Source organism: Protopterus annectens, chromosome 12.part0, assembly GCF_019279795.1.
Source record: "Protopterus annectens isolate FY-2018-M chromosome 12.part0, PAN1.0, whole genome shotgun sequence".
Classification (NCBI taxonomy): Eukaryota; Metazoa; Chordata; order Ceratodontiformes; family Protopteridae; genus Protopterus; species Protopterus annectens.
In genome coordinates this window covers 766,719,283-766,743,042 of record NC_056746.1, presented here as the reverse complement: position 1 = coordinate 766,743,042, position 23,760 = coordinate 766,719,283, and the positions used below count along the sequence as shown (strand labels likewise).

Sequence of the window (23,760 nt, the reverse complement as noted above, 5' to 3'; positions counted from 1 at the left end):
GAGGCGATCTGTTCCTGACATATAAAGCCATGTCAAACCAGAATTAATGGACATGCTCCACCTCAGGAAATCCAAATCCCTTAGAGCTACACGCTCCAGGGACTTAAACCTCAGCACAGAAATAAATAGGACATGTTGGAGGGACAGATTCATATCCCAGAGGCTCCCCTCACTCTGGAACAAAATCCCAATCCATGTTAGGCAGAGCCCCTCAATGACCCTCTTCAAGAGAAATCTTGACGAGTGGATGGGAGATCGTAGGTTTACCCCGGGATCTCTTCTGTGTCATTACTAGACAGAGACACAGTAAACTAACCTTAAAAGGGCTATCTTCTGTGACCTACTATACAGAGGCACAGTCAACTAATCTAAAAGGGTGGAGAAAGCCAAACACACTCTGGCTAGGCTTATAAATGCCCTAGGGCAGATAGCCTAGTATCAACCTATGAACCTATACAGTGAATATTGTGTTTCGGACTATATTACTAGAGTTAGAATTTTAGGCGCACATACTATGTCTCTATGGCCCACTCTTTAACATCCTAGAAGCAGTATTCCACTCGCACACCCTTAATCTCCCTATTTTCACCCTCTTTGCTACATACTCTATCCCACAGTATATCCACTTTTTTTTTCTCTACCTCCCTTCTTCTTTCTTTTCAAGCCTTTTTTGTCTACTTCTGCTGGTCTTTCTTCTATGGTACTACCCCCAGTATATTATTGCTCAGTCCTATGAGCTTGTCTCAGATTTGCACATTTACAGCTTGTAAGTGTAACTTGAGCAATTGTCATTTTACCACTTTGTGCCTTTTTTCTGCTCTCCACCTGAACTCACTCTGATTACCTAAGCTCTTCATCTGGCTGATTTTTTTCCAGAACAATCGCTTACCGCACCTCAACATGCTGCGCGTGCCCTCGCTATGCTTAGGCTCACTCTGCTCCCCTACCCTACTCCCATTACCATCCACCCCCTCTTTCATTAGATTTATACAGTCATCCCCTGGACACACCCCCTCCCACCCCCAAGTTTCCCCTTTCACTCTCCATTCACCGACTGTTTCCTTCCTACTACTGTCTACCAATCACATTCCTTTCTATTACTCATTACTCCCTCAACCCACTCGTGTCATAAATATCCAATTCTATAACCCCTTAACTAATCCCTAACACATACATAATATCCACGCTCAAACCAGGTTAATACAAACGTCATCCTTCTCTACAGACTTAACCACTCCCATTCTCTTTCTGGCTGCCATAGCAACCGCTCATATAGAAACTCTTCCCCTCAAACTCTCCTCACCCACTTGTACCTCTCCCCTAACCAACTACTTTCACACTCACTCCTTCCCTATAGCACCACTTTTCTTTACGTATACTACTTCCTCATTACTTAAACTTAAGCTTTTTCCTCTCCCTACCTCAACTCTTAACCACCCCTTATAACCATTCATCTATTATAACCAAAACAAGACACCATCCCCAGTATAACCTCTTCATTTACCTCAGAAAATTAATAGTTAATGTCCTACTATCCAGATATATACACCCAAACCCAGGACCCAACCACTGCTCTTCTCGTCCAGCCTACCCCTCACAACTACACAACTCCATACCTACTACGTCCCATATTCCCACATCCACTTCCACTAAGAACCTAACTATACTTTCATACCCCTTAGATCCTTTCCCTCTGAAACATGGCTCAAGCCCCATATAGCAGATAATGAAATACTTCCACCTGGTTACAATATCCCAAGGCATGATTGCATCAAAAAGAAAGGTAGAAGCGAGGCTATCCTATATTCTAACCAGCTCACCTTTCACCCTCTGCCAAGCACTCCCCCAGATTTTCATCCTATTGAAATTCTCCTAGCCAACTGTCATTTAAACACTCACAAAAGGTTAGCCATTGCTGCCATCTATATTCCCCTTGGGAATAATATCTCTATCTTAGAACACGTTCTCTCCTGGATCTCCCTTACCATCACCTATGAGACTGTTGTCTTGGGAAATGTAAACATTGACTGGAATGCCTTAACCACTGACAGCCCATACTCCTTCATAAACCTCATTGGCTTTACCCAACTGATCTCTAACCCAACCTGTCTAAATAAGCACAGCAGTCATAGCTGCACCCCTAACAGGGTCCTCATCTCTAATCCCAATCTTTACCATAACCCCTCTACTCTACCTGATGCACTTAGTGATCACCATCCCACCTACATATTTTGACACTCACCTCAACTTTACAAACCCCAACAATGCAAAGACTGCCGTAAACTCTCTAACTTTAATCCTGATACTTTCAACACCCTGCTCTCTTCAATTGACTGGCCCTTCCTCCACAGTCTTCCCCTGGAGAATGCTGTTCTTGCCTTAACATTTTCCTAGATACACTCAATTCCCTAGCCCCTATCAGAAAACTAAGGATTAAAACTCATTATGCTCCCTGGCTTACACAAGACACCAAAACCCTAATGAGTGAGAGAGATAGTGCCTGGAAAAAATGGAACAAATCCAAATCCATTTCTGACCTTCACATATACAGACAGCTCCGCAATCTAACCAATAAAAGGTCATCCTTGGCAAAATTCTTTCCATAAACCATTTAATAATCCTCACTCTAACCCCAAAAATTCTGGAAATCTGTTAATAAGCTGTTACACCCTGAGAGCTCATCTTCCCCTAATCCCAGCCGAAACAGCTCCCCCACCGAGATCGCTACACTTCTAAATTCCAACTTCATCAACTCCATCCATAACCTCATCAAAACTGATACCTACCCCTCTCCACCAATGGCCACCAGTTCAACCACCTTCTCCCTTAAACATATCCCCACATCCTATAGTAAATCACTTCTGACCAAACTAAAACCATGTTCTCCATCAGTTGACAACTTACCTCATTTCCCAAAACTAGCTGCTAACTCTATTGCTTCCCCTATCTCTATATTAATCCACAGATCTATCAGGGATTGCTCTGTACCTGAAATCTGGAAATAATTCTATGTTATCCCATTACGTAAAGGCGGTACTGCAACATGTTGGAATCACAACTAATGCGTTGGCTAGGCCCACGCTGGAATATCCCACTCATAGATTTCATTTTAACATTGAGACAAAGAATATACGAACATGTCTATCATATCAATAAAGGAAGCACAACTAATGCGTTGGCTAGGCACACGCTGGAATATCCCACTCATAGATTTCGTTTTACCATTTTACACCAGGAGCAATATAACAAAAGAGGGGGCCATGGGCACTAAAGCTAGAGGAAAATCAGCTTTTATGGCAGATTCGGACCTTTGCACATATTTTTCCAGGCCTTAATGAATATGCCTCTATTATGTGCACTTTGAAACTTAGCAACTAGATAGGTGAATGTCATTTGCTCATAAAAGCTTAGGACATGAATCTGATGGATTGTTGGTTGTTTTTTAATGTTTCTTAGACAACTATGGTTTTAAAACATAGTAAGGAAACTCATATTAATGATTTTCCATGGTCTTATTGATATATATTGAATTAATTAGAATTTATTAATTCACAGATTTTTAATGTGAATGTATTTTAGGATGTGTAGCTTTAATACTTTATTAATTGCATTCCTAATGTATTGATTGAATTGATGACATTTTTATTAAAATGTGGATAAAAACTATTGCATACATAGAAGAATTGTTTGAAGAAGTTTTGAAATAGATCTAAACGAAAGCGCTCACATAATAAAACTTTTTGCGAGGAGAGTACAGCTGTTTTGCTTGTTTGGTTTTACTAGTTTTGTCATTTGTGCTTTTTTTTGCATTTACAATGGCGAATGGAGCTGTTGCAACCTCGCAGTCTTTATTTACCCAAGAAGAAAATGGCTTATTAGGAAGCAATGACAACGAGCGAATGCCATGGGTAATTTGACTATTTTGGTCCAGCAATTGTTGGGCAAGGTAGATACTCTGTCTAAAAGACTTGAAGCAAAAGAGAAAAATGATGCCCGTAGTTTATCTACAGTTTCGCCGAATGGATTGGTTACTAACGGACAAGTTTTGTCTTATGCAGATGTTTCAAACACCTGTTTCAACAACAGTGTAGCTGGGCATGGTACTAGCACATCCATTAATGGGTCAAAGCATAATAATTGTCAAGAACAAATACAACATCAACTTGAAGTGCCGCCAGTCATTACTGAGTACCTTAGAACACCTACTTTTTTGGTAGCGCTAATGACAACAACATTAATGTATATGGCTCTCCGGTAAACAATAATCCTTCAGTTATTGCCAACTTAAATGAATTTGATAAGAAGCTACTAAAATATCGGAAGCTTCAACTGGAGATCAGCTATTTACAAGAATGCACTAATAAAGGGTTAGTGCCCAAGGGGATATGACAATGGAGATACCCTATTGGACTTATCCCTAAATCAAGCTTTCACCAAGAGCTTATTTCTTTGTTTGACAGACAAGGTATAGAATTTCTGGGTGTCTTGGCTAAACAATATGGGATACAAGTTGACTCTCTTAAATGTGAACTAGAAGTACTTGAAAGAAATATTACATCAGATGCAGACTTAAGTACAAGTTCGACTATAGTTGCATCTTTTCTTCTATTGATTCCGCTATAAAACGAGCAACTGAGGTCAAGAAAAAAGAAATTGAACAGAGATGTGCATGCATATGCACAAGGTACTGCCTACCCTCCGCCCCCACAATTTTTGAATTCTATTGGAGATGGGGAGGTTACCAATGATCAACACCTCCTTGACAACAATGATGATGACGTTGGCAATGACAACATCACGCAGCCCCAGCTGTTGAGGAGAAGCAAGAGAATTAGGAATGGCGAAGGTTCACATTACGTACCAGCTAGTACTTCAAATGATGCCAATGGCCAGGTTTTTTCAGGGTGCTCATCGGAAAACATCACAACAACAAAAGAATATCAGAGGACAGGGACAATAACAACGAAGGAAGCAGAATCGCCGAAGGAGATAGCCCACGGCTCGCTTATGAATCCAACTATTTTAGTAAGTACCCAAGGTGATTTCAAGGTGTTTAATTACACAGATTTTTGCATAGATATGCAGTTCGTCGACTTGTTGTTCAAAGGACTATCGTTTGTCCCAGAAAAAAGAGCTGATTTAGCAAGAACAATCTTAGATTTAAAAATATTTGTTCGGAAATTGAACTTATCAGTTCTTATGGGCAACATTCCTGCTTTAACTCATGATTTAAAAGTTGCCAGCTTGTTTAATCCATCACTACATGCAACTGTAGCACTTTTTGAACGCATATGTGAAATGGATCTAAGAATTGACCTACACAGTGACAATGTTAACAATGTTAATGCTAACATAACTTCTGAAGAATTGGATTTTTTGGTATCCTTAAAGCTACATAGAATTAGAGTCATGAAACCTGATAAGGGTGGAGGACTTATATTTATGTATGAAAGTGATTATACACAGAAAATGCTTAGTGTTTTGGATGAAGATTATTATTGTATAGCTAGTATTAATGAAGTAAATACTGCTTATAAGCAAATACACAATACCATCAATGATTTGTTTTTGGAGGGAAGTATTTGCTTTTTTAACCATGGCAGCACCAAAAACACCTGATGTTAAGTTGTCTATCTCGCCTTCATTCTTGCTGGATGGGTTCGGAGCCGAGGTCTCGGCCACTCTAAAAGCTCGAGAGTTGGTTCCACCGGCTCGAGGCTCCCCTTATATCCCACAATGCTAGGCGAGAGTTACCCCAGATCTCGTTTGCCGCTACAGCTTCGAGGTTGGTTTTTCTACCGGTTCTTGGTGAGTGACTTTTCTTGTTGAAATTAGTCTTTCAAAACCCCTTTAATTTTAATATATTTACTTAATTCCCTTAGTTTAGAGAAAATTTTATCCCCTTCTAAAAAATTTCCGTTTTTTTCCCTCAAGAACCTTAGGTTCTTCCCTTGGGCCTACAGGCCTTTCCTTCCCTAGTGGAGTGTGTGTGTATTATTTTATTTTAAAATCCTAGTTACTGGTTTTATTATATTTTAACTTGACAGGGTGTAACTAGTGTGTTTGTGTGTGTGTTTGTGTACACCTGTTCAAAAAAAAAAAAAAATGTCTAAAGAAGCAAAGGTCTCCGGATTCAAGAAGTGTGATGCGTGCTGTCAGAAAATGTCTCTGACAGACGCTCACACTTCTTGTGTCTACTGTCTGGGGCCTTTGCACCTGCAGGACTCCTGTGCTGTGTGCCATGGCTTCAGCCCCAGGGTCCTGCAGGAAAGAAAGAATAAATTGATACTCAGAGGCTTACTCAAGCCAGAGGATTCCCTGTCTGTTTCAACAGGGAAGCCCTCTAAGGCATCTAGGTCTTCGGCTCCGGCAACTGAGCCGAGACCTAAGGTTTCTCAACCTCTGCCTTCATCGGCTCCGTCTGGAGCCGATAAGTCTCAGTCCACAGTTTCTGTGGCCCCCTCGGCTCCGGCCGGAGCCGAGGTAGTAGAAGTTCCCGTGTCGGCTCCGACCAGACCTTCAGAGCCGAAAACTAGGAAGAGGTCCAGGTCACCATCTCTTGGCTCCGTTCATTCGGCTCCAGGATCTCCCCTGCTGTCTGAATGGAGCCAAAGATCTCACTCCTCTAGGTCATCGAGGCTGTCGGATCATGACCTTCAGAGGGTAGTGAGTCGACTACTTAAGTCCGAGGCACTGGCCCAGATGCTTCAGAGCCCGACTCATCAGTCGATGCCTGCCCCGGTCCATCAACATATTCCTCCTTCGACTCTCTTGAGCTCGGAGCCGGGTCGTGTCGGAACCGAGACTGTGTTAGCGTCAGAGCCGATACAATTGTCTTCGGCTCCGTCGGCTCCGTTTTCTTCCTTGGAAGAATCTCGGCGCCGGACTTCCCTCGTCGGCTCCGAGGGGGTGAGTGGCATCAGACCCTTGTCCGACCCCCCTCTCCCTCTCGGTGCTTCGGCGCTGGTGAGTTCGGCTCCGACATCGGCCTCGGAGCCATCACTGTCGGTGCCGAGGGGGTTCTTAGCTTCTCGGAGCGGGGACCTCTGGCTCTGCCTGACAGGGGTGCATTCGAGGTCATGCGGAGTGTGTTAGAGCCTGGCTCTACTCCACAGTCGGCTCCGTCCGCCCCTCCCTCTATGGTGCCTCAGGCTAAGTCGACTCACTCCCTCATCCTGGACCGCAGAGAGCCAACTCCTCAGGAACCCCCTGTGGGGATTTCATCCTCTTCCGAGGCCTCTCCTGATTTGGCAGAAGAGCCCCCCTCGGAAGAGGAAGTGTAAGAGGAAACACATTGACTCACCTGAGTCCATCACATCAGACACAGATTTGGATGATTCTGAGGGTTCCCCCCGTTCCCCTTCTGAAGATGTCTCATTTGCAGACATTCTGGAGATCCTGAAACAGAGGGGAAATTGGCCAGCCCTCAACCCTTCGGAGGACGAATCTGTGTATCTTGAGGCGTTTGGCTCTCGTCCTTCCACCTCCTGGGTGTCCCCCTTGACCCCCTCATGCAGGTGGTTGCTAAGAAGGCATGGACGGCTCCTGATTCAGTGGACCCCACTCCCAGGAGACCCTCCAAGTTCATAACAGCTCCAGCAGACAAACAGTTTTAACAAAAGGAGTTTCTGTGGATGCTATGGTGGTAGCTGCTGCCACTAAGAAGGAGCTAGCTGATCCTTCAGTACCTGTCCATCCACCTAACAAAGAATCTAGGTCCATGGACAGGTACGGAAGCGGATGTTCTCGTCAGCGACATTTACCATGCGTTCGCTGAACTACCTGTGCCATTTTACTCGTCTTCAAAGGGACTTGATCAAGGAAGCGAGTGAAATGTTAAAGGACCCTACAGCTGCGGGTTTCCAAGATAAGATGAACACGCAGCTGGCTACCCTTAACTCCATAACCAACTCCTCCATGCGCCTTCTTTCTTACGCTGCTGATGGAGCGAGCAGAGCCGCAGGGACAGGTGTGGCCTTACGTAGGCATGCCTGGATGCGGCTATGCAATTTTGCGGACCCCTTCAAGACGTCTTTCACGAACTCCCCGTTTGATGGATCATCCCTCTTTGGTCCTCAAGTGAAAGAAACCTTGACTAGGTGCGAGACTGATGGCAAGACCCTTTCTGCCGTCGGAGTCCGTTTTTCTACTCCTTCCAGGCCTTACCCCAAAGGCCAGAAAGGTGGAAAGATGTGGTTCCGTAAACAATCTCAAGGGACTTCGCCTGACGCACAGAGTCGTTTCCCCGCCAGAGGCAGAGGTGGGAATAACAATGGTAGACGTCGCCCTAGGGGCAGGGGGGGTCCGCAGAACCAGGGCAATCGGGAAGCCTTCCCTGACAAGCCCTTTCAGCATCCCTGAGGTGTTGCCCGACTGCCCATCTTCGTAGACAGTCGGGGAAGATTGTCACTGTACCCAGAAGCCTGGCTATCCCTGACTCAAGACAAATGGGTACAGTCCATCATTTCCGAAGGCTATTCTATTCCCTTTCTTCGCTTTCCAAATCAGTCAAAAAAATCCCTTCCAGATGTTCCACCCGCTCAAAGGGATCTAGCAGCTTTGGAGATCTCAAAACTGCTTGCAAAAGAGCAATTCAGCCAGTTCCAGCAGACCAGCAAGGATCCGAATCTACTCAAGGTTCTTTTTAGTTCCAAAGAAAACAGGGGACTGGAGACCAATCTTGGATCTCAGTATCTTGAACAGATCAGTCAAGAAAACAAGATTTCTGATGGTCACGCTGCAATCCATCCTTCCCCTTTTGGGCAAAGGAAACTGGATGTGCTCTATAGACCTTCGGATGCGTACTATCACATAAAATGAACAGACGCTCCAGAAGATTCCTCCGCTTCAGGCTGGGAACCAGTCATTTTCAGTTCAGGGCCCTGCCCTTTGGTCTCACCACTGCCCCCCGGGTGTTTACCAAATGCATGGCAGTGGTAGCTTCTCACCTGAGACGACAAGGATTCCAGGTGTTTCCATATTTGGACGACTGGCTCCTCACAGCTCCCACCAAGCATCTCCTTCTGATGGCCAGAGATTACACTTTTCGTCAAAAGCTGGGTATTTCAATAAATTGCGAAAAGTCTGTTTTGTCGCCTTGTCGTACTATTACCTACATAGGCGCAAATCTAGATACAATAAACATGTCTGCAAGACTAACACATCAGAGAATAACAGACATTCACAAATTGGTATCACTCCTTTTCAACAACAACAGAATCAAAGCCAGGTTAGTTCTGAAGGTGTTGGGAATTATGGCAGCGCCATACCTCTGCTTCCGTTAGCCAGATACCACATGCGAATCCTTCAATGGATGCTCTTTACTCAATGGTCATACCAGCAACTTCCAATGTCTCACACCATTATGATCACGCAAGCGTGCAAAAATCATCTCATGTGGTGGATGTCTTCCCCCCAGCTCTTGTCGGGAAGACCCTTTGTTCCACCTCCTCCGGTTGCTACTCTGACAACGGATGCCTCCCTGATCGGGTGGGGGGGGCATTATCAGGGCAGGACGGTCCAGGGCACATGGCAACCAAACGAGTGCCACTTGCACATAAATGTTCTGGAGATGAGAGCAGTGCTTTTAGCGTTGCAAGCCCTTCAAGACTCTCTTCCCTTGGGAACGATTGCAATCCAGACAGACAATATGTCTGTAGTGTGGTACATCAACAAACAAGGCGGAACCAGATCTTACCCCCTGTGTCGAGAAGCACTCAGACTGTGGCAATGGGCGATTTCTTCTCAGCGTTTTCTGATAGCAACGCACATCAAGTCCAATCAAATTGCGGACAAGTTGAGCAGAGCTATACTCATGCCTCACGAGTGGTCTCTGAAAGACTCTGTAGTGAGAGAAATTTTTCTCAAGTGGGGTCAGCCTTGCTGCGATCTTTTGCTACTCCCCAAAACAGCAAGTGCAGAGAATATTTCACTCTATTCCCTTTACCAGGCCAACCCAGCAGAGACGCTCTAGTCCAAGTTTGGCCCCGGGGACTTCTGTATGCATTTCCTCCTTTCCCACTGATCTCTCAAGTAATACAGAAAGCTATCGCTCAGAAGGCCTCATTGATCCTCATTGCTCCTTACTGGCCTCGACAAGTGTGGTTCCCCTTTCTACATCGTTTTCTCTTGGAGCGACCATGGAATCTGGACCTAGTTCCAGATCTTTTGATCCGTCAGTCGGGTCAGTTTCATCGCCCTCCCTCTCTGAACCTCACTGCTTGGTTCCTCCAGTTCCAACCTTAGCCAGGCTTCCTCAATTATCTCACTCTGTTAGAGATATTTTGATAGCTTCCCATAAATCTTCCACTCGAAAGATTTATTTGAGTAAGTGGAAACGCTTCACATATTGGGCTCAAGGAAAGGACATAGATCCTTTCACTGCTTCCATCCAACTAGTCCTCGATTTTCTAGCTGAACTCTTCCATGCAGGTTCATCTCCCTCTACACTTAAAGTTCAATTGGCAGCTATTTCTAACTTTCATGTGGGTATTTCTGAATCTGCCCTAATGTCCCACAAGCTCTGCAAAGCCTTTTTGAAAGGAGTTTTTCTTCTCAGACCTCCTGTAAGAAATCCTCCTTCTCCTTGGGACCTAAATTTAGTTCTTGCTTCTTTGATTCTTCCCCCTTTCGAACCTGCAGTCTCCTGTTCTTTAAAATTATTATCATGGAAAACTCTTTTCTGGTAGCTATTACATCAGCTAGAAGAGTTTCAGAGCTTCAAGCACTCAGCTGTCGTCCTCCTTATCTTTTGTTTCATAAGGACAGAGTATCCTTACGAACTAACCCGTCCTTTTTGCCTAAAGTGGTCTCGACATCAAATCTGAATCAAAGCATTGATCTACCGGTCTTTTTTCCAGAATACTCCAATAGGTCTGAACAAAAATTACACTGCCTGGATGTTCACCGTCAATTGAGGTACTACTTGGATAGAACTAAACAGTTCAGAAAATCTGATCAGCTGTTTGTCTCCTATGCGAAGAGCAGAAAGGGACTTTCAGTTTCAAAGGTATCATTATCCAGATGGCTAACATCTTTGATTTCCCTTGTATATGAAATTAGACATCAAAAGCTGCCTGATAAACCTAAGGCTCATTCCACCAGAGCTTTGGCTACTTCTTTAGCCTTCCAAGACAGACTGCCTATCGACACCATTTGTGCAGCGGCTACTTGGGCTACTCCTCACACTTTCATTTCTCATTATAAGTTGGATTTAGCTTCTAGGCATAGAGCTAACTTTGGTTCCACTGTTCTCAGGAGTCTGTTCCGTTAGGCCACCCGGGACAAGGTGCTAGGGACGCTGTCCCATCCAGCAAGAATGAAGGCGAGATAGACAACTTAACATATAGAAGTTATGTTCTTACCATAACGCTCCATGTTAGTTGTCTTCTTCGCTTCTTCTTTAGGCCCCACCCTCCTTCCCCCTGGCCTGGACAGACCTAGAGGAGTTCTGATTGTGACCTCTCTTTCTACCACCTCTTTCTTAGACATATGCTATTATGCATATTTCCTGGTTCAGGATGTAGGTCACCCTTCTTTCTTCCTGTTGTTAGAGGTGGATTCTGTTTTACAGTTATTCTGTTACTATTATAAGCTGGGGTTAGCTTACAAACGAGATCTGAGGTAACTCTCGCCTAGCATTGTGGGATATAAGGGGAGCCTTGAGCCGGTGGAACCAACTCTCGAGCTTTTAGAGTGGCCGAGTCGGAGCCGAGGTCGGCTCCGAACCCATCCAGCAAGAAGAAGGCGAGAAGAAGACAACTAACATGGAACGTTATGGTAAGAACATAACTTCTATTTATGTTTGGCTCCCCCAAGATACATAAAAATATATCTAACCCACCTTTTAGACCAATAGTTGATGGGAGGGGATTGATTGTGTATGCCTGTGCAAAATACGTTGACAGCAAATTAAAACCGATTATTAAAAGTGAGGAACAAAGTTGCCCGGATTCGTGGGGATTTCTGGATGGAATTAATAAATTGTATTTCAACAACAATTATAATTTCTTAACGGTGGATATAAAAAGATTTATACACCGTAATCCCACAGGATCTGGGTCTACATTGGGTTAGAAATCTACTCACTATAAAAGGTGTTGAGAATAATGAAGTATACGTCTTAGAAACGTTATTACAGTTAGTTCTTTGTAATAACTACATGCTGTTTTAATGGTCAAATATATAAACAAACATCAGGTGTCGCAATAGGCGCACCTTGTGGGGGCAGTTTTGCCAACTGGTATTGGCTTATTGGGAGCATGCATTTCTGTTTCAAGACCAACTCTTCCAAGAACATAGAGCCTGGTATACTAGATACCAGGACGATATATTCTTTATATGGAAAGGAGATGCTACTTCCATTTTACCCTTCATTGAAGGGATTAAAAAATTAACCAGTTTATTAGTTTTTACTTTCCAGTTTGAAACTGAAGCTATTAATTTCTTGGACGTCTTAATATCTAAAGATAAGATTAATAATAGATATAGGATGGTCATATACAGAAAAACTACTTATTCAAATACATTTTTGCATTTCTCTAGCAGCCATCCCTTTCATCAGAAGAAAGCAGTAATGAAACGGCAGTTAGTAAGGGCTGCAAGGATGGTTTCTCTAGAAGATGACTTTCATACAGAATGTAGCCTTCTCAGAAATATGTTTAACAGTAGAGGATACCCAGTAAGTTTATTCGACCAAATTTGTAGAGAAGTAGTAACAAAAAGAAACACTGGATATTTTAAGCCCATTTTAACTAAGGGCTATAATATCATAGCAGATACTTTTGATAATAACATTACTACAAATAAAAAACCAGCTAATATAGATCCTATGTTTATAACAACATACTCTAAGGATGTAAGAATTGTTTCAAGTATATTGTATAAGAATTGGGCTCTAATTACAGAAGATATGCATATAAACAAAAAGTTTGAAAAATCTTTACAGAGAACATACAGACGTGGGCAGAACTTAAAGGACCTATTGGAATTGCAAAATAGTGTAGTGATAAGGAATGGAGGCATGTCGAAGTGTGGGTGATGCCACCAATGCCAGTATATATTAATTGGCAATAAAGTTAGTATTAGGGATATGGAATACCGAATAAGCAGAAAATGAAATTGTGAGTCTAAGGGGATTGTTTATGCGGCATTATGTCAACAATGCCAATCTTTTTATATAGGGAAAACAGGGAGAACATTGAGACAAAGAAAATATGAACATGTCTGTCATATCAATAAAGGAAGCACAACTAATGCATTGGCTAGGCACACACTGGAATATCCCACTCATAGATTTCGTTTTACCATTTTACACCAGGAGCAATATAACAAAAGAGGGGGGCCATGGGCACTAAAGCTAGAGGAACATGAGCTTTTATGGCAGATTCGGACCTTTGCACATATTTTTCCAGGCCTTAATGAATATGCCTCTATTATGTGCACTTTGAAACGTAAACAACTAGATAGATGAATGTCATTTGCCCATAAAAACTTAGGACATGAATCTGATGGACTTTTGGTTGGTTTTTAATGTTTCTTAGACAACTATGGTTTTAAAACATAGTAAGGAAACTCATATTAATGATTTTCCATGGTCTTAATAATATATATTGAATTAATTAGAATTTATTAATTCACAGATTTTTAATGTGAATGTATTTTAGGATGTGTAGCTTTAATACTTTATTAATTGCATTCTTAATGTGTTGATTGAGTTGCTGACGTTTTTATTAGAATGTGGATAAAAACTATTGCATACATAGAAGAATTGTCTGAAGAAGTTCGGAAATTGGTCTAAACGAAAGCGTTAACAAAATGTCAAATAAAATAAATAAATAAATAGAAGTTGTTTCTTTCCCCGGCCTTTTTCATATTTGTAGGGATCCTTCATTTAATCTCTGTTTTGCAGTCAGTCTTTTTTGAATCACATAACTTGTGTAATTTCCAGTTCAAATTATCACTTATGCCATTTGTGCAGTTACATATTGTATAATTCCCAAAACAGGTACACCTGATATCTGAACTACTATTGGCAAGTTTAGTTTTCATCTCGTTTAATCATACATTTACTTAAGTTACTGCTATTTTGGCATTACTCCAAATTATGTTTATTTTAACTTTTTAGATTTTTCTCCAGACATTTTACTTGAAAACAGTGTTAGAAAGACTTGGAAGAGAATGAGGGCAGATGTCAGTTGATGGAAGGCTTGTAATGTTTTAGTCTTGTCCAATATTTCAATTTTGACCTTGGGCATTTCCTTAGGGTTGTGTTTGTCATATTAATTCCTCTTCTTACTTTATTCCCATTTCTTATTTTCATGTTTTGCATGAGGAGTTGTCTAACTTCTTGTGATTTCATATGAAAAGTTAAATTATCACAAAGAATGGGGGGATTAAAAATGTTCTCATTTTCTGTTTATTAGGTCACATACATTTCTCTGTAACTATTCTTATTATCATTATAATAAAGTCTAGAACCACAATTATGAGTGAGACTGTGGCATAAATACCTATTGGATCAAAATATTTCCCTGCCCATCTCATTTTCTTTGGCTAGAGTAAAATTATAATTTGCTGTTGGTTATTTCATCTTATTGGAGCATCAGACTACCTTGTTTGACTTATGACATCCAGTTTTAAGGAGGTGCTCACATTCTAGTAGTTTGCAACACATCTGCCTGCTGCCACTTGCTTTAAAAAAAGCAGGTGCTGTAATTCCCATTAGCCTTATCTGCCATAACTTGTTAGCCCTCTCAACACCTGACCCTAAAAAAATGTAATACCCTACCAGAGCCCTAACTTTAACCCTTAAAACTCTCAACCAGTTCCTAACTTGAGTTCTTGCTCCCTTACCGTAAAAACTCCAACACCTTCCCTAAACCTAAATTCCTGGGTCATACCCTAATTGTAAAACTCCCCTTCTACTCCCTAAATCTAAGTCTCACTTCCCTCTCCCGATCCCTAAAATTCTTTTGCTGCTTCCTAACCCCAAAACTCCCTGCCCACTCCCTAAACCTAAATCCCTTTCCTGATTGCCCTAACCTACTTTCTTTCCTCATTCCACCCCCTCCCTCCCTCCCTCCCCATGGCTGCCACATATACTTCTCTCGAACTCAAACAATGCATTCGGGTAAGATACAGCCCAAACGCATATTAGCTAGAGCTAAAGCCCACACAAGCTACAAGATGCAGAAGTCCCTGGCTTTCAGGCAGTTAACTTTGAATGCTTGGAACTTGAGGGCTTGGAGTGGAATCAGTTTTACACTGCACATTTCTGCACTGAAATCTATCACTCTTTTTAGGATTGTTATCTGTTTATGCCAAAATTAAGATTAGATTGAAGTGAAGTTATCAACAAGATCCTGTTTGGCTATTCTTTTTTTTAGCAGAGATATACAAACCTTATGGTTTACTATAACGCATGTCATACACCAAATAAGTTGGCTTCCTTTTTTAATGAGGTGTGGAGGTTTGACAAAGTTTGCATACAAATCAAGACCAATATTTATTATATCTTTTGGGAATGTAGGATGCTTTGCCCATTATGGAAATTCCGGAATATGACACTGACATTTATGTACTGTTGCTTAATTCAGGATGGCCTAGACTGGCTTTACTTTGTGTAATAATGAAGCAGTAAGTGAGCATAGTAGATGATTTGTTCATAGTGGAGAAGAGAAGTGAAGCGTAGAGGCTGAAAAGAAATCAAAGACTTATTTAAGGAAGTATTCTCATGGTGACTGTGTTAGACAGGAATACTGTGTTTATGCTGCTTCCAACAAAGCATTAGTTAGAAAAGTGTTTAAACAATTTGCAGAAACAGATTCCAAGAGGCATTCCTAGAGAACACTGAGTGGAAGTGTTCATCTGAGTCCAGAGCATCCTGATAGACTGATGAGAAACTTCCTGAAGCAGATGTTCATCATAAAGATCATATAGCAGTATTATTCCTTATCATTGTGAATTAACTGCAGGCAGATGTCTATCCTTTGGGCCTGACTTCTAGAGCTTTGGACATTCATAGCATGAAGCTGACCTATTCTCTAAACTGGAAATGTCATCAGAACACTCAACAAAAAGAGCAGCAGATTATTTTTTGACACAATAGCAATCAGTAGTCTGCCCATGAGTTCCATCCAGACAACTTCCTACATCACTGTTCCAAGTACTCAGCGTTAGTAAAACATATCTAAGGTTGGTTTTGCTGAGTTTTTAATTGTTAGTTGGTTGTAATGTACTATATTTTTCTGGGGGAAAGATGTTTCTGTGGCTGATTACAACTCTGATAAAGATTACCAAGAAGTGTTACTGTGGGTAACAAATTCTCTCAAAGAGCCATTACACTGGTCTAGTGTGGGCAGCATTGTCCACTCCCACCCCTCCTGTGGATCCTTCTATTGTGTCTCCACTCTGGGGGCTAGCAGTGATGCTGAGTTCTGGAAATAAAGCCAGTCTTTGTTGGCATCAATTGTACCACAGTTGTACTCAGATCCCCCAGAAGTTCACATACAATAAGAGAATGACAACAACCACTAGAGAACGATTGTCCAACAGGTAGCCCTAGGGCCACAGTCCAGCACACCAAAGCATTTTCTCTGGCCCTTGGTATGCCATACAACAATCTGTTTTGAATGGACAGATACACATTGGACATGATGATGTGGCTCCGCAAACCTTGCCAAGTTTGGTAAGTGGCCTTTGAGCCAAAAAGGTTGCATACCCAACATTATAGAATGCCCTTCCTCCTTAGATATTCTTACTTTATTTATACAAGTGAAGAAGGGGACCCAAGCAAGTTGGAGATTTTGCAGAAGAAAAAACTCTGAACCAAATTGTTGAGTGCAAACCTGGTAACTTTGTAGTATGCAGAGCACAATCTTGATAAGCTGCAGTGGTAAAATAATGCTGCTTATATGAGTCATACAATATTTCTTGCATTTGTAAATTATCTGATTTTAAAAAGCAAGTGAAAAACCACTGTCTGCTATTGTTTTATGAAAGAAACTGTACTCTGCTAACAGCTTTATGTGTGTAGAAGCACTTGCAAAAAGCAAATTTTCCTGAGCAGTAATATGTGAACGAGTATTTGTCATGTACACATACAAAGATTTGCTTCAGCAATAAAGTCAGTCTTTGTAGTAGTTTAAGGGTTGGTTGGAAAGAAAATTCCCTGCTGAAATAATACTAGGGTCTCTTAAAAATAAGTTGGCTTTCTATATATTGTAGATGTATATCTCCCATATTCTACATATTTAGCCAAGTTTTCCCTGATTTTGTATGTAAATTTCAGGAATTCAGTGGCACTGTTAAGATAATTCAAAAATCCAGGTAATAGTTAATTTTTATTCCTTATTTGAACATCTTTCTTCATTATATTAGTTTTCACCCTCTGACTCAGGTAAAAAGCATTAGCGAAAGGGCAGTTTGTCCACACAGCACGTATGGTGTCTTTACAAGAGTACTTTTTAGAAGTTTTGAGAAATATGTTTTTGCAAAGAGGTGATTCAATGGTCTTTGTTAATAATGTGAGAGATGAGGTTATATCAAAAAGATCTAATAAGCATTTTACCCCTATCCTGGGAGTTTCTGATAATAGCAGGTACCCCTTAATGAGAAGAGCATTAGGATTACAATGAGAAGAAGGATTTTAAAATTTAATTTATTGCCACCTATAATATGGATAGTGACATGATTTGGTGGGTCTTACATAAAAATAGTACTTTGATGAATGACGACCAGGCAATAATGAAGAAAAATGGTGATAAACCACTAATTGTGTATAGGAAAGGTGCAAATTTTAAGAACTTTTTTGAACGTATTGTGGACCAATGCAGTTCTGTATATTTTAATATGAATAAGTGCAGATGTTTTAATTTTAGTAAATACATCCAGATGGGCAATACTTTTGAGATCAGCAAACAACATTTTAAAATTAATGACAAAGTCAACTATAATACCACTGGTATAGTTTGGGGGCTTTGTGTCAATGTTGTGCTACATTCTATATTGGAAAGACCAACTGTAAGCTTAAAGATCCAATATAGGAACATTGTTACAAGATCAGGAAACAAAAAATGACAAGTGCCTTATGTTAGCACATTATTGAGAATCCAGGGCACAGTTTTAAGTTCATAGTGATTGAGAAGGTGGTACCAAACCTGAGGGGGGAGTACTTGGTCTCTGTACTTGGGGAAAAAGGGAACTTTACTAGATTTTATTTCTTAATGCAATTAGTTGGCCGGGGTTGAATGAGATGGCACCTATTGTCTGTCTTTTAAGACTTAAAGTGCAAATTAGATAAAATATTAAAGGATTTTATTTTTAAGTTATATTTTCCTTTTTCTTGTTTACATATTCATCATCTTTGTAAAAAAGGGGGGATGTATGTTCTACATAATATGAATTACTTGTTTTAATGAGAATGTTACCATACCTCTCAACTGTACAGATTTTTGCAAAATGTCTAAATTTTTGCCTCATATTTTTGGTCTGTTCCTCATAAAATTTGCTGTTTTTTCTGGCAAATTATTGAGGATTGATGTCACTAAATAATATTAAATAATGACAGATATTTGAATTTTAGACTTCATATCCTTCAGAAATTACACAGTAATGCAAAACCTGTTATTCTAACAACTTTCTAAGTTTATAGGAACAATATTTAAAATCTGTCCCTATTTTTGAGCCTTTGTCTGAATTTCTTGCTCAGAGTTTAAGAAGTAGCAATGTTATTTTAAGAATTTAATGATTATTTAAATTTCTCAGTCATGTGACTTTAACTCATAAAAATAGCGTTTAATGGCTTGTTATCTGATGAAGTCTTTTGAATCTTATATGAAAACACGTATCCTTTTGGAATAAACAGTGGTAGTTGTTTAAGAATTTTGTGTCCACTTTCTGGGATTTTATTGCTTTATAGAACTGCCGACTAAGTGCAAAATGCTAAAAATACAATCCAGAGTAAAGTTTTGCAAGAAGAAAACAGCATATTAAAACAATGCTGGTTAACCATTGCTTCTTGAGCTTTTACAGGAAAGTCATACTGCTGTATCAGACCTGCAAAACAAAACTAATTTTCCCAAGCAGAAGGATGTTCACACTAAACTTCTTAAGGAAAGAAAGTAACCAATGTAGAGGTTAGCAGAATGAAAGTCTCAAAGTATGCAATTTAATAGACCTGTGGAGAAGGCTAGACACATGCCTGTTGTCATAGTAGAAGAAACAATTGCACAGTCCAAGGTTGCTGAAAGAAATTTTAGTCAAATTGGGGATGTACAGCACACCAGATGTACTTAATGTAGTCTGTCATCTGTGTCCAGTACAAGTTCTTCATAGGAAGACCTACAGGTATCAAAGCCTCAACATGAAAAGGGTAAAAATAACAAAAATAACTATTGTTGCCTTACCTCCTGCATTAAGAAAATGAAAGTTTCCCTGTAAATGAATCAGTAAGTGATCTAGCAGCTAAGATGCATCTTGTTTAACAAAATGGTAAGAGCATCGAGATATTGCTGCTGTGGAAGTCTTGTACTGCAGCAGAAGCAATACCCAATGTCAGTCCAAAGTCAAAGGGGGTTGGAAAGAGACCTAGCCAATGAACACATCATCTCTCTTCTTAAATAGAAGTTAGATACTGTGCAGTTATATGCAGTGACAAAAAAGAACCAGGGGGATATGAGAAAACAAAAAGTGTACCAGGAAGAAAAGCTGCAGAAATCAAATGTTCTAACAAACTGTAATGGTCTTAAGAAACAGATCAAACAAATATTACAGTCTGTGAAGCAGAAAGATGATGAATCAAATAAGACTGTTCATAAACCCTCTAGAGACAAATACTAGGTATGCTGTCAGTTTGAACACTTGGCTAGAGATTGTCCCAAACTCTGTGATCCTATGCTTATGAACAGAGTGATGTTCTTCACAAGTTCACTATTGCATTATTGACTCTCAGGATTCTTGTCTTCAAAAATCAAATGGTTAACCTGAATACCAAAGTTTCACCTTCTTCCTCAAGACTCGGTGGACTTCCATCTCTGCTGATGCCAAGGTGTCAGTGATATAAAGGGATGTTGCCTTATGCTAACTTCAGATTTTCATGCCTCATTTCAGTGAGCTTCTTGAGAAAGTCATTTGCATGTCAGTCTGTCAAGTCACCCTGAAGACAGAGTTTACAGATAAGTATGTTGTAAGGGAGCCTTCTTATCTTTCAATATTGTTTTTGACATTGTAGATGTCGGGTACTAAACTTAACAACTGTATCAGCTGTAGAAAACAAATTCCATGCAAGGATTTCCTGTTAAAGTTAGCAACTGCTTTCCACTGTAGGTAACACATTCCACACAGGGATTTCCGTAAGCATTAATTTTTTTCACTTATGTTTAGAAGACAATATGCTCAGTTGTGCCCAGTGTTCTTTGTTTAATCAGAGAACTATCAAAAGTAGGGAGGAATCATTAGAAAACTACCTCCTCCAAAAGTACTGCAGTTGGTCTAAATCCAAAAAGTCGTGCAATGGTCCCTCTTCTTGCTTCCCCAAGAAAAGAGAAGTATCTGAACCCATAGGCTTGAGAGTACCAACATACTTCTCTATCTCTTAGTGCAAGAATTCTGAACAAAGCCTAATTAATTAGGGGACAAAGACCCAAAATCAGAGATAATTTTAAACATTGTTTTTTTAAACTTAGAACATTGCTAAAATAACAGTTTTGTATTAGCATGATCTTTCTGAAGGGTACAAATTCTGAAACTTAACTGTTTTGCTATTATTTGGTGAGTTAAATCCTCAATGATTTGCTAGAAAAACACAAATTTTATGAGGAACAGACCAAACAATAAGAGACAAAATTTTGGACATTGTTTGAAATTCTAGACAGTTGTGAGTGGTATGGATGCTATAGTTGGCAAACAAGCAGAAGAATTCAGTTTCTTGAGTGATTGCATATAAATATATTTAAATGGTTTATGTCAGAAGATTGAGTTTTTATAAACTCAAACTTCATATGGTTGAGACTATACGTGCAATTTTCTAAAAACTCAAAGCATTTATATGGAGAGGGCAGTACAGTGGGGATTAGATAATTTATTTTTCCCCCACTGTAGTGTCATCTCAGAGTTAGTATATATAACTTTTTTTTGGGGGGGTGGGAGGCACAGGATGGCCTGCCCCAGTACAAAGGGTAGATTTTGGTTGTTTTGTTTTATTCAAGTTTTCAGAAAGTGGAACATATTGCCTCAATGATATGAAGTTTGAGTTTTCAAAAGCTCAATAATCTGACATAAACTCCTTTAAATATACTTAAAATTTTCTAGTTGTATACATTTTTTTATAATTAAAGTGAGATACTTCAGGAGGAAAGTTGTGCTGACATAATGGACCCTCTATGTTGACTGACAACTATATGTAAACTTTGTACTCCAGCCTTTGTGAGGGGGTGGTTAGCAATTAATTGTCAGTAATAAACATCTTCACTGCCCTTAATCAAGCCATATTTGTATGGCAATGAAGTAAGATTATTTCATGAAATAGATTCAGTTGTGAACTCAAAAAAACAATACATAGAGAATAATTTGTTGAATTTTGCCTAGACTGATTTTTCTTTTATGTATTTTGTAGGAATGATTTAGTGAATTTGGCAATTTTTTACCAAGACTTGAACTGGAGATCACTTTCAGAGAGTCCTGCAAACAGTGTAAGTAGGAAAAAAGTGATTTTTTTTTACTTATGAAAATAACATTTCTGAAATTGGGCTATTCCGTGGTGTCTTTTTGATTAAGTTCTTCATCACTTCTATTCCACTATGGCAATCTTTCTCTAACGACTAAGTGCTTCATAGCATGCACTTTCTGTTCCAGTATGTGCCATGATGTCAGTGTCCACAACAGGAGAGCATGCCTAGCTCATGAATCTGCTAGTTCACCCTGAGTTCTTTTTTTCTGCAACTTGCACATCTCAGATACTGACCTTGATTGTTATCACTCAAAAGTTCCCATATCTGATGCCTAAAAATAAACATTTCAAGTATCATTGTGGCTGACATTTAAAGAGCCAAAGCATGCAGAAGCACTAAAACATTTAACTCTGAGGATCTAGTCTGACAGTACAGAAGATTAAGGCAATGAGCTGTTAACAAGCTGCTTCCTGCAGTCCTGGGTTTGCTTCCCTCAACATCTCTTTGCCTACAATGTGACTGAGAGTAAGGACAGTGCTCCTGGGTTGAGTCTGAAAAAGATCCATGTACATCACTACTGTACTGTTCTCAAAAAATGCAAATAGATAGATAGATAGATAGATAGATAGATAGATACAAAATAATTGTCTCTACTGCTTTGAAGAGTATTGTAAGGTGAAGTACTCTTATAAGTGCCAAATTCAATCTGCCTACTTGTGGAGAAGTTACTGATGTAACTCACTACAAGGAGGACGATGGTGGTTCAAGGTTCCTCACCCAGGGATTATTGAGATGGTGTTATGTGTACACCCTGTCAAGGAATCAGAATGTAGACCTCTGGCAAGTCCTCTTGAAAGTAAGTCTTTTTCTGGAACAGGTGTTCCAAGGGTGTAAGCTTGTCTCTGTCTAGCAAGCGCTGGGGCTCCCAGTTATTCTTCACATCAGTAGGTCACAAGGAGATTGGAGGAAGAAGATCCAAGGCTTTTACCTTGGTGGGGTGGATCCTGAACTGCATTAATGTCTGAGCTCTCATTTGATTACTAGCATGTGCATGTGACTGGCCTGTTTCTAAGAAACAGCCTGTTAATTATGGTAGTAATTGATTTCCAAAGACTTTTGGGTCTCCTAATAAGCCATCATGGTCCAATTACAGGTAGAGAATGGTCCACCATAACTTACCATTCTCAGGTGCATGGTTAAAACCTTTAGCTTCAACCAGGTGCTTAAAGAATGTTATAACATATTCATACAGGTTTGGAATAGCACCTTTAAGAAGGAGCATTGCCTTATGGCTTGGTGCCAGCTATGCCCATGTTCTAGTGCTGCCACTAGCTTAAGTTCTATATCCCCACCTGCCCAGCACCAGGTGCCAATCAACCACATACTTGACCTCATATTGATGAACAAGCACAAGCTTGTTTCTGTTTTTCCCAGGACTAACAGAAGAAGGGCCTCCACCAGGATCCTGTGGGTATCAAAGGACCAGATGAACCCTATGTCTGAGAGAAATAAAGACAGTGAGTCTTCTCCATGCAGCAAATATTCCCTACTCCAGATTCTTCCTTCATAGAATCCTTAAAACTAATGAAAGCCACTATGAAGTAACCATCTGCCCCCCCCCATTATTTGTCTTCAGAAATACCTAATTGGTATATACAAAAGAAGAAGGATTCTTGTGACTTTCCCCTGTAGAGTCGGTCCTCATGGGTGCCATATGTGTAACCATTGGAAACAGCCAGGCTGCGTGTATGTGCTTTACAGAAAAGCAAACTCCTTTTGTAAGCCTTCAGCTAAATGAAATGAGATCCTGACCAGGCATCCTTGGACCGATTCTTTTGGAATCTTCTTAGTCTAGTAAAGAGTTGAGAGATCAAGTCATATTGCTACATTACTGCCAGATATCTGAAGTCTTGAAATGATAAATAAAAAGAGTGAGGAATAATGGGCAGGTGTCTGCTTGCCTGTGTAAGGAATGGGATGAGATTGGTCATTGCCTCTTTCCAGGTAAAGCCTGGAAGAGCAGGAGAATGGTATGAAGCAAGGATAGATGTATGGGGGGATTGCTGGGTAGCATCTTCATCTCAAGGGAACA

General features: G+C 40.4%; 1 protein-coding gene across 2 annotated transcripts in view; it reads left to right on the top strand.

The window, feature by feature from the left end:
• The window catches only part of SCNN1G (sodium channel epithelial 1 subunit gamma), a 1,228,370-nt gene that overhangs the window by 1,103,310 nt on the left and 101,300 nt on the right, over positions 1 to 23,760 (top strand). For both annotated transcript variants that reach the window (XM_044089818.1, XM_044089817.1), the window contains one exon: positions 21,614 to 21,689. In XM_044089818.1, coding sequence (XP_043945753.1) covers positions 21,614 to 21,689 — 76 coding nt within the window. The remainder of the gene's footprint in view (positions 1 to 21,613; positions 21,690 to 23,760) is intronic.